The 12,809-nt window shown below is 27.1% G+C and overlaps 1 protein-coding gene across 2 annotated transcripts in view; it reads left to right on the top strand.

The window, feature by feature from the left end:
* The window catches only part of rl (Mitogen-activated protein kinase rl), a 43,081-nt gene that overhangs the window by 6,603 nt on the left and 23,669 nt on the right, over window positions 1-12,809 (top strand). For both annotated transcript variants that reach the window (XM_043045595.3, XM_043045596.3), the window contains exons 2-5: window positions 223-349; window positions 3,693-3,748; window positions 4,770-4,959; window positions 7,596-7,728. In XM_043045595.3, coding sequence (XP_042901529.1) covers window positions 223-349; window positions 3,693-3,748; window positions 4,770-4,959; window positions 7,596-7,728 — 506 coding nt within the window. The remainder of the gene's footprint in view (window positions 1-222; window positions 350-3,692; window positions 3,749-4,769; window positions 4,960-7,595; window positions 7,729-12,809) is intronic.

The following is a 12,809-nucleotide window of genomic DNA, read 5'->3' as shown; positions in this document are numbered from 1 at the left end:
ATGAAAACCCTTTGGCACCATTAGGTTTATTAGGTCTGAAAAGGAGCTGTTACCTATACAGAATTATCCCCATTATATATTAAATATTTTCGATAATTATTTTTTAAAAAGCAAGTGATTTTAATCATGTGGGAGAAGAAGTAACAAAATTAATTCTATTAAGTGCTACTGTAAAGTATTTTTTTGAATTTTAAGTCTTACATTATTACTTAACATTTTTAGATCAGCTCTAGATACTATTACCAAGGAAAAAGTAGCTATAAAGAAAATTTCACCCTTCGAGCATCAGACTTATTGTCAGAGGACATTGAGAGAAATTAAAATCCTTACAAGGTTCAAACATGAAAATGTAAGTATTTGTTTAATTTCAAATGTATTTCTTTATTTTACTAAATTTTATAACTTTGTATGAAAGTTTCCATTGTTTGACAAGTTGTAAGTTGATATGCATTATTTGATACGTTAATGGTCCAGATTTGCTCCTGGTATAACTATGACTAATTACAATGGTTAATTACAATTAAATTAATTGCAAGTATGTCTAAAATAAGTGTGATTGAAGTAGTAAAATATTTTAGCTATCATATGCGGGGTATTGGACCCAATACATAGCAGTGCCAAACTACCGTTATGTTGGCACTGGTCCGTTAACAGCTAATAATTGTTACAAATATGTATAAACACATTTATACAAATAAAAAAGTGGCCTAAATTGGTTAAAGCAACAAATTAATTATTTGTTTCCTTGAAATTTGACTGGAATATTCTTAGAAAAGAGATAAGTACATAAGATATAAAAAAAGAGAAATATATGTCATTTTCATAGCATTTGATAAAATAGCTCTTTTTTAATTAAATGCTGAAAAAGACTCAAAATGCAGCTTTTTTTAATCGTTTAGTTCTCAAGTTAAAATTATAATATAAAACAGCTGAAAATGTTCGAATTTTTAAAATTTCAAAACAATCTAACTTAGAAATTGTTCAAGAAATTTTAGAACTTAATATTTTTTTATAATTAATGTTAACTTTACCTGTTTACCAAAAACTTTATAGTAACTTACCAAAAACTTTGTAGAAGCTTTGACCTTTAAACCTTTCATGTGTTTTATTTACAAACACGCTATTTGTAACCAGAATTGCAACTCTGATTCTCTTAACTTATTGTTATTTAAGGCTGTTGAAAGGTTTTGATAAGTTTAGAAAACATCAATACTTTCATATGTTTTCTTAATGAAACTTGGTTTTAACCAAAATTGTAGATTCTCCTCACTCAAGAGTAAATTTTAATATTGGTATGATCGAGAATTCGTAAAGATCAATTTGAATAATCCAATATTGAGCATTCCCATGTAAAAGTGGACATGAGGGTTGAAATTTCAATTTGTCTTAATTGTAACAATTCAATTTGTCTTAATTATATATCAAATTAAAGGTAAATGAATGAGGTTTATGAAATAATAAGGAAAAATGCCATAAAATTTTTCCTTGTATTATTTTTTTGAACTTGAAGTTATTATAATATAAAAAAAATTCAATTAGGAAAATCAGGGTGTTTTCATTTCACTCAAATAATATTTAAACCTACAGCATTTTGATTTTCAATGCATATATTTCTATTTGTGACCTTTATCTATCTTTTAAAGCATTTAATCTTTCTTTAAAAATGGAAAAACTCAAATTTTAATACTAATATATTTATAAAGTCTCTCTGTCATGGCCGTCGCAAAAAATATACTTAATATGCCATAGAAAATGCATACCTTCATGAAAAAGCATGAAACTTTGCAAAAGTCTAATTATTGTGAGCCTTAATAAGTAAAAAGTATTAAAAATATATATTTTTTATTTTGGGCTAAATTTTGGTGTGACGGGTGTGACAAAATCATTGTGACGGGTGTGACAACATTTTAAATAACTATAAAAACTTCCTAAATGAAAACAAAGAGTTTAGACAATTTTTGTTTCCAAATAAATTAAAATAATGTTGTTAAAAAATAATAAAAAATTACATAACATATTTAGCAAAATTTATAATTAATAAAAAGTCATAATATTATTCGATCTTTTATGGTAGTAAGCTACTAACTTCAGCATGATAAATATGTTGTATGGGCATTTTTAAATGCTATTTTAGCGGATTTAAAAATTGAGTATCCTCAGCTACGAAGTCAGCATGATAAATATGCTGTATGGACGAACTTCAGCATCATAAATATGCTGTATGGGCATTTTTAAATGCTATTTTAACGGATTTAAAAATTGAGTATCCTCAGCTACGAAGAGCAAGGATTTTATCTGATGGCTGTGCGGCACAAGTCAGAAATAAGTATACAATTTCAAGCTTGTGGGCAGGAAGATTTTCAATTAAATTGTGAGTGGAACTTTTTTGCTACTTCCCATGGAAAAGGTGCAGTAGATAGCATTGGAGGGCTAATAAAGTCAAAAGTTTGGAATCAGGTAAAAACCAGGAAAGTAGTGGTAAACTCCGCTCTGGATTTCTTCAACTGACCTATGAACGTAAGTTGTACAATTAAACCATTGTATGTGACATCCAATCAAATATTGCAGTCCAAATCAGTATTATCCGCAAGATGGGAGAATTCCTTCTCCATTGAAAGAATTAAATCTCTTCACCATTTTCAAGTGAGCAACGCTACAAATCTGTTAATTGGAAGGACTGCAAAATCTAATTTAAAAAAAAGTAACCATCACTGCTACTTAAGAAGTAGATCCTTCACCCACTCAGATCATGCAGACACCTGATGTTGTTCTAGGAAACTATGTTTTAGTATCATTTTCTACTGCAGTTAGTAGCAAAAAGAACTCAGTAAGTTTTATTATGCTACAATTTTAGGCATAAATTCCAAAAAAGAAGTGAGCTTAAAATATATGCATCCTAGTGGACCCCATTGGATTTGACCCGAAAAAGAAGACATTTCGACTGAAAACATATCTGTAATAAATAAGAAAGTTCCTCCACCGACCCTTGTAACAAATAGAGGCGATTATAAGTTTTAAATGGTTTGTATGTAATTATGAAATTTATTTCCAATAAAATTTAATTACATATTTTCTATTGTCAAGTTTACTAGTTGTACTGGTAATTATTTTCTTTAAAAAATAGCCTCTGAAAATTGTATATTTGCACAATGTCACACCCGTCACATTAGAAAAAAAATTCCTGCATGTTAAAAATATTGAAACTGCTCATACAAAACATGTATTAAGTTCCATCTGAATGTCTTGTAAGAGAAAAAAATTGGTATAACGATAAAACATTTCAATATTCACAGGATTTTTTACAATTGTGGAAGCAAGTGAAAACTTATGTCCCAAAAGAATCACACCGTCACAAGATTTAAAATTTTTTTAAAAGAAAATTGAAAATTCTTGCAGTTTTATTTTAACTCAATTATTCAAGCAAATGCAGCGTTTAACATAATTAAAATATTTGTTGGTATTTATTAACTATTTAATTTCCTGAAATGCAGATTTAACGCCAAAAAACTGTGTCTGAATGTCACACCCGTCACAATGGAATGGCCCTATTTCAAAAGAATTATGTTCAAATTAAAAATAGAGACCATTTTGTTTTATAACTTATTCTTTATAAGTGTACGTACATGAATTTTTTTCTTCAAGTTTTCTGTTTTTTGTATTCATTTTGTTTGAAAATGTAAATTTTTTTTCAGATTATTGATATTCGTGATATACTGAGAGCCCCAACTATTGACCTGATGAAAGATGTGTATCCTTTTGCTATACATACCTTCCTACTGCAAAAAATTTTCCCATTGTTGCAATGGAAAAAAATTTCCTTCGTGTCAAGTTTAAATTTTGATTTCTGGATTTAATAAGCGGTATTTTAAAAAAATTTAACCTTCACAACGTAATAACATATTTTTCATAAGTAGTTTTTTATTATCTATTTTAGATTGCTTTATCTTACTGATCCACATCAGTGCATTCTACATTGCTGGCAATGTTAATGCTGATGGCTGCTCTAAGCAACTACTGTATTGGATGTAATTAAATGGCTACAATTAATGAAGTTTCAATGAAAGTTCTATTTCTATTGCAAATTTTTTCTACAACTTTGAAAATTAGATATTAATTAATTTTTGGGTTAGAACAATTTTTTCTCATTAAATTTTGTATGAGTTGGAAGAACAGCTTATGCCCATTTTTCTTAAAAATGAAGATTGGTACACCCTCTGTTTGAGGATTACTTCATTTTGTCTAATCAACAACATGTAAAATCGGCTCTCCCTAAGAGCATGTGGTGTGCCACTCTTCAGTCCTAGGGACAGTCTTGAGAAGAAAAATCAGTTGACTAAATCCTATCAATTAATATTTCTTTCCCAAGTGTTTTTTTAATTAAATTTTTAATTTCCTTAAAAATGTGAAATATTTTCTTTAAAAATTTTAATGAAAATGCTATTTATTTTATATTTATTGTAAATGAGTAAATAATGTCACACAGCAATGAAAGAATAGGATTGAATTTTAACGTTTGATTTGTGTAAGCAAAATTTGTACTATTCTTCAATATAAATCTAATTTTGTTTGCACTTTTCCCCGACGTTTTAAAATGCTAGCCAAGGTTTTTTTTTTTTTTTTTTTTTAAAGAAAATAAATTTAAGTTCAGTTTTAAATTTTTTTTAAAGTGTTGCTCTAAGAGTTGTGTTGTAAATCGATTCCCTCCTCAGAATCATAGAGCGTTCTTCCCCTATCAAATGGTTCATAGAATGACCTTGACCTTCCTACAGTTATATTGTGCAATGTCTTATGGAAACAGACTTGTACAAATTATTGAAGACACAGAAACTTGGTAATGATCACATTTGTTATTTCTTGTACCAGATTTTAAGAGGACTGAAATACATCCATTCTGCAAATGTGCTACATAGAGACTTGAAACCCAGCAACTTGCTACTCAATACTACTTGCGATTTAAAAGTAAGATTCATCTCACTATTCCTTAATAATCACACAGATTCTTCTCATAGAAATAATTCAGATGTTACTTAAGAAGTGGTACTAATTTTTTTTCCATGTAGGAATATTTATACTTTGTAGAATTATATCTTTCATTAACACATTTAAATAGCAAATACTGTCAATCATAAGACATATCATTTAGTTTCTTTTCTCATTATGTGATAAATTAAATTGCTAAGAATGTCAATTAAAAAAAAATTATGACTTAATCTTTTTTAAAAGATTAAAATGAAACCTAGATTTGCGTTGTAAAGTTAACGCTCAGTGTAACGACCCATGTGATGCAAGCGAATGAGTACAAAGATCTAAACAAATATTTTCTTACATATAATAGACTTATTTTGTCGAAAATATTATTTTTCGATCGTTATGTTGGTTGTTTCATCATCTTTTTTACCATACATTATGCATAGGCTGACCTAAGATAAGTGGTACTATTCTCCATTTGTAGAGAATTCAAAAAGAAATTGTACTCACTTTTGCTATCCATTAATTCTATGAAAAAAAAATGTTTGTTTTAAATGTGATTTAAAATAAAATTTTGGTCACTTTATAAATATGAATGGTTCAGTTCAGACATTTAAATAACATTGTGTCCATAATTGGAAAGGGGTCATACTAAAGAGCGTAGACTGTAGTTATGAAATATTTACTCTTTTTAAAATTCCTAAAAAAATGTTTGACATTGTCTTTAAAACCTCCTTTGAAATAAGGGTGCTGAGGTGGTTGAAACCTTCTAACATGCAGTACAGATGTAAAAAAATCATTATACAATGTAGGGAAACCATTACACAGCAATCAACACCATTACACAGCAGTAAAAATCATTAATGTTATGTTTTTATACCACAACCTTGAATTGAGTGCAGAATTACTATTTGTAGCGGGCTACTTCCGAGCACTTTCCCAGCCATAAAAAGTTGTCTGTATATGAAAAAAGTGGTAGCACATATTTGTTTGCACCAAGTGGCTATTTGTTTTACCTTTATTTTTTAAAAAGCTCTTTGATGTGACTAATATAAGCATTTATATTAAAATCAGGGTTGGCAGGTTTTTGACATGTGACAGTTTTTGACAGTTTAAACCATGGTTTAAACCGTCACGTCAAAAACCTCACTGTCAAAAATGTCGAAAATGTCAAAAACCTATATTCATATGTGAAATTTAATTAATACATAAAATTTATATATTTTTTATAAAGGATAGTGTTTCTAAATATGTTCTAGAAAAAATAAATATAAAATTTTTAAGAAACACTTATATTTTGAATAGTAACCAAAATCTTGTACTTTTGAAAGCTCACATCTTTTGTAATATTATGTATTCATTTTCATGTGTTATTGAAAATCTGCAGTGATATTATTAAGAAATTTATTTATTACCAAATTTAGTGTATAGTATAGATTATACTAAAAATTAGACATTTTTAAAGATAAACATTAGCAGTTTTGTACATTAGACATCTTTTTAATATTCTTTTAAATCTTTTTAATAATCTTTTTAACATAAGACAATACGAATTTAAGTGCTTTCTGTTAAATACACAGAGTAGTTAGTGTCGATTTACAGTATATTCAGCCTATTCATTTACTATGCTGAAAATTTAGTTTATCCAAATACTTGTGAATTTCATTTTGCTGAATACTATATAGTTTTGTCGAATATCTAAATTCAGCTGTTGAATAATTACTTCTTGCTTTCAAGATATGCATTATTTGTATTCTTAATACAAGTGGGGGAAAAAATTAAGAGGTAAAAATTGTTTTAAAATGATAAGTGTAATAATTATAAATAAATATAATAAACAATATGAATTATATTTATCATTATTCCCAAATATAACTACTTTTAAATTCAAATTAACATATTGGATAATAAAGATATTCAGTATAACATTAAATTTTTTTTTCATACACTTGTATCAAGTTTGTATTTATACAACATAACTTGTAAGTTCCTTATAAATATTGGTTATATGTTCCTTATATGTCAAAAATGCATAGTAATAAACTTTTAATTTTCTTAAGTATCAAAAAAAAATTTTTTTTCCAAAATATAAATATTTAAAAAAATTTTGTGCAAAATTTTTCTGCACATGCATTTGAATATAAATTTCTGAGACTTTAAATCTGTTACTTTACCTTAATTTTAATTAAAAAATATTTTAAAACCTGCTGATTACCTATAGCATAATTAAATTTCAATATAATGCATGGCAACTGTTGGTAGTTTTGAAGTTTATATATTTTCTTGGCAAACTTCAGTTTTTGACATTTTTGACGGGTTTTTGACGGTTTAAACCAGTATTATACCCTTGTCATGTCAAAAACCACTTTTTGACGTCAAAAACCCAACCCTGATTAAAATATATTATAGTAGGAAGAACTATCTTCTATTTTTTAAAAATCATAAAGATGCTACCTTTTTTTTTTTTTTTTTTTTTTGAGATGAAGGAGCCATTTTTTTTACAAGGATACTCTGCACAAACATGCTAATGAGTCTATATTTTACAGTTTTTTTTTTTACTATTATAAATAACTTTTAATATATATATTTGTTTTCATCCTAAATGCAATTATTTTATTATATTTTAGATTTGTGATTTTGGATTAGCCCGTGTAGCAGATCCAGATCATGACCACACAGGTCTTTTAACTGAATATGTTGCTACTCGATGGTATAGAGCACCAGAAATTATGTTGAATAGTAAAGGTTATACAAAGTCAAGTATCCTTTCATAAAAAGATTAAGAAATACGTTCTGAATTGGAATTAAGTATACTTAATTAATATTAGAACATTGTTGCAATAATATTTTCGTATAAGTATGTGAAAGTATTATTGTCATGGCAGAATATTAAATGATTTGACATTAATGCTAAATGACTTGACATAAGGGCTGTTTGAATATTATGCAAGCATATTTTTAGCAATTTGGAGGCACACTCCTTGTCAGCCAAAAAAAATAAGCAAATTTCATACCTCCCCACCTTTATTTGCTTTAGTTTGGACTTTTATTTAAGTAATCTAATTTTATTATCAAATTCAAATGAGAGAAGTAGCTTAGTATTAAACAAAATTGTTTTCATCCATTTTATAAAATTTTAAAATATCAGTGAAGAAATTTTTTCCAATATTTTCATTTCCCGAAAATTTTTTTTTATTTCAAATTAAAAAATAATAATTATTTTTTTTTAAAAATTTTAATTACATATTCTTGGTTGCATATTCGCAACCTCTTCCCTTCTTATGTGCTTACGTAATATTTTAATGATCTCACATACATATTAATCGCTTCTTGGATGAAAAAACTTAAAAATTTTTATTTATTATTTTTTTTTTACTTTATCATGGCAAAACCCCTCAGTATTTCAATATTCTTTGTTTTCAAAAGCTTGCATATGTAGCTGACATCTTTATTTAATGAAGTTCAGTTAAATTATTCATTCATTACATTAAGTTAAATTATTCATTACATTCTCCTATTAAAATATGCCAGAGGATGGCACATTGACAACTGGTATATGTACAAATATTGAATAATTATTTGTTTTTTCAGTGAACATGTCTAGAGCTTTTAGTTTCAAACCCTAATCTATTCATTTGGAGAAATTTATGTAACAAAAAATTTCACTTAGCTAGTCTTATGTATTTGTGTCTCAATTGCTATTGAACTAGGATACGTTTTATTAGCACTAGAAAGACTGAAACTTAGTATATACCTATATTGCCCAAAAGCAGTCAAAATGACTGAATTGTGAAAGCATATCTAATGTGCAATGAAATTTGTTTAATATTTTTTACAGTTATATAACTAGTTATTAGTAAATACAGTCAAACCCCGCTATAGTGAACCTTCAAGGGACCGAAAATTCGGTTCACTATAACCGATATTTCACTATATCCGTTACTCAGGCAATTTAACTAATGGTTCCCAAACTCCTCCCTCTTATTACACATTATTCAAATAAATGACAATATGAAAATATTATGTAGTAGCAAAAAATTTGTTATTTTTCGTTACTCTTCGTCTTGCGTGCAAAAAAAAAAAAAAATATTAATTTTCAGCTGACGAGCAATCCTTAACATCATATATGGAAACACTTCCTGACCCTCAGATAATTTTTCCTGAATTTCTGTTATTCCGCTTTTTAAACATGCCTAACCTGCCATTCGAGCACATAATAGTAGTCTCATAAAATGACTTGGAAAATTCATCGACATTTGTCCAGATGCTGGAAGATTGCAGCTTCTTCTAATGCTGAACCACTTCAGTAATGCTTCTTCAACCTTTTTGTGATCTGCTTTTCTAAACTTTTTTTCAGCCTTCTAAATTTTTTTCATGAGCAGAAATTATTAATTGCTTATTTTTCTACATGTTACAAACTGCAGTTTTGGATAGTTTACATTCCCTGCAAATATCAAGTTGATTGTATTCATTTTCAATTTTTCTGATTATGCCCATTTTATCATCAATGGAGAACGTTTTACTTTTACTGGTCACCATAGTTAAATTTGAGACACTTTTTTGCAGACTTTTTTTAACTGAACTGAAAGCAAAAAGGAGTTGAAATGAGGGCCTTATTAACACATATTAGTGTCCAACCCTTTGACCAATAACGAAGAATTACTCATTCCCTCTGACAGAAAATGCATATTGATCTCACTGACACCTTACAGGTGCATCTTCTGCCTGGTTTGGAAACATCTGCTTGGTTTGTTTAGGGATGGGAAAGTGAGCAAACAAGAAAAAATGCTTATCGCTACATTCCCCTCTATAGATGGTTTTAAATATTGGTATTTGTATTTATTTTGAAGTAGAAATTTCAAAATTATTACCATAAAAAATGAAAGAAATCTGTCGAGGACAGAAAAAAGTTCATTATATCCAACTTCCTCACTTTTTTGGTTCACTATATCCACAAAAAATAACATTATACGTATATAGCAAGGCACGGAACCGAACATTTCGTTCACTATATCCGGGAGTTCACTATAAACCGTGTTCACTATAGCGGGGTTTGACTGTATTAACAATAAAAAAAATTTTATGTTGTACAAAAAGTCATTCAAAATTCTAAGAAATTGTGTCATTTGTTTTTCTAATTGAAATTAAAAAGCAATCTAAATGACTTCCTTGTGCAATCTAGTGTTAAATAATAAAAATTATAAATTAAAAAAGGCCATTCTATTCTATTTAGTGAAAGCACTCTCATTTGCGATGGTGTAATGTACATAAACAATACTTTATTTTTAATTCATATATTTTGAAATTTGATTCTTTTAAAATACATTTTGATCAAAGAAAAAAACAATTCTTCCTTTAATTACTAATCAATTCTATCTAGCAAAACTGTCGACGTGTAGAGAAATGTGATTTTTTTTTTGTTGAGAAATTAAGTCTGCTGTTTTTAAAAGTTTAGTTTCGAGAAAACTTTTCTGATTTTGAAACTGAAGGCTTCATATGTAATCGATATTTTTTTTTAATTGAATGATTATTTCTGAAAATGAGTGTACTTGTGTCGTAATTATTGTTTTTCTTTTTTGCTGGCAAGTTAACTTAATAAATTTTTTTTTGTGTGAAATATTGTAATATAGACTTTTGATTGACATTCAAAATGTTTTGTTAAATTATTTTTAGTAGTTGAGCATCTGCATGACTGTTTGCTTTAGTAAGATCATATCTGTTTTTTATATGCGAACGCAACTTTCTATGCCTTTCTAGTGCTATCAGTGGTTAACCAGCTATTTTAAATTCTTAGAGCTTCAACTGTCTCAAAATTTGAAAAAAGACTTTAGAAACCAAACTAATTCAAAAGCATTAAATCTATGACAGTGATTACAACTCTTGAAATTAGCCATTTTAACAGATCTTACGAAATTTGATTTTGCAGTGAGAAAGTTTTTTTTTAATAATATGTACCACATATTTTACTTTTTTTTCTCTTTTGTATGTACGTAAAACTAGCTTGGCACTTCTGAAATATTAAAGCAATACAAATTATCATCAAGCGATGTTTTATTAGTAATTAAAATGGACTTTTCCATGCAAACACATGTATCAGTCTCATTAGAACAAATACAATAGATAACTTTGCATATCTTAAGAAATGTATAATTTTAAGTGTGTTTTCTTATGACCAGCAAGGACTTAAATACTTGATTTGTATTAAAATTTTTAGGCTTGGAAATGTTACTAACTGAATGAGCAACTTGGTATATCTTGAAATTGATTTAAATAGCCCTGAAAAATTTTATTTTCAATCTTTTCTATCATGCTCTTTATATTTGATCTCTCTCTCATATTTCTTTTTTTTAGATTTTTTTTTAAAAAAGAAAAGAAATTAAATGCTTACAGGCACAATTTTTATTTTTAAATGCAACTTTAAAGTTTGCTCTAAATTAGTGATCAACAAAGTTATGAAAGCCTTTGAGCTACTGTACTGTGAGATACCAATTAAATGAATTACCAATATTTCAAAAGAAAAAATCTTACACTTGGTTTATTGCCTATAAACTTATATTTCTAAAATCAATTATAATTAAATTAAGAGATTTTTTTTTATTGACCTTCATAGTAGCCCACGATTGATGGTTTGACAATCACTGTAAAGTTAACACTTAAAGAAGATTTAAATTGGTTTTTGATTTAGGAACTTGTAATGTATTAATGTTTTTCCCTATAATTTTATCTTCGCCTTTTTCAATTATAATATGAAAAATTTTTTACAATGCCTTTCTGAAACAATAAAACATATTTTTTGTATATTGTATGCTAATGTAATATAGGTCCAAAGAATATTTTTTGGAGGCAAAAATCGTGTAAAAATTTGTAGAAAAAAGTTCTATGTTTCAATGTACCTATTTTTAATCTAAACATGCTTAGTAAGATTTTTTTACAGACTACTGTTAGTAAGTTGAAATGCTGAAACAGATTTCTACAATTTATATTCCCTATACTTTTGCTTTTGGCTGTGTAAAAATATTTTTCTTTTAATATGTTGTTAAAAATATTTTATATTCTGTTTAAATTGTTGTCATTGTAATTTCACATTTATGTAATTTAATATTTTTATAGCTTTATTCATATTTAAATGCTTACAATAGTAATAAAAATTCTAGGAAGAAAGAAGATTCAAGAATGTTCAATAAATTTAAAAAATGTTTTTTTTTTTTAATAGAATGTATAGAAACATCAGAAAACAGGTATAAAAAATTTTTTTTTGGAGCAAATGTATTTAAAAACTTAAAGCGTTTTATCTCTTCAAACCCAAAAAATCATAAGTTTTTAAAATGTCTATTAAACTTTTTTTAAATTTAACTCATGAATTATTTTTTTTATAAAATTTATATTAATTAATTAAAAGAAATTGTTTTAAGTGTCCTTGAATGTTGCTGCAGGCTAACAAAGATTTTTCACCATCATTTGAAAGGTGCTTTCATTTAAGTACAGGGTGAAAAGCTGCTATATAATATATATATATATATATATATATATATATATATATATATATATATATATATATATATATATATATATATATATATATACATTTATACATATACATTTATACAGAGTGGCTACTTTCTTTAGAAAAAAGAAAAACCTGAAGTTTTAGAAATACAAAACCTGGTATTCTCAGGGCAATTCTTAAATCTAGTCTTAAAATTCTAGGAATTCTAGTAATATTCAATAATAATTTCAAATAATTAAACACAAAATGTGTTTCAATCTGTTATTTATGATCCAATCAGATCTTATAAAATTCATACAACTGTGCTATCACTTATTTTTCTTGCCATCAATGC

The sequence above is a fragment of the Parasteatoda tepidariorum genome, chromosome 10, assembly GCF_982258835.1.
Source record: "Parasteatoda tepidariorum strain Cologne lab strain chromosome 10, Ptep-v5.0, whole genome shotgun sequence".
Taxonomy (NCBI): domain Eukaryota; kingdom Metazoa; phylum Arthropoda; class Arachnida; order Araneae; family Theridiidae; genus Parasteatoda; species Parasteatoda tepidariorum.
The sequence above is the reverse complement of the archived record's forward strand: the minus strand, read 5'-3'. Positions and strand labels throughout refer to the sequence as shown.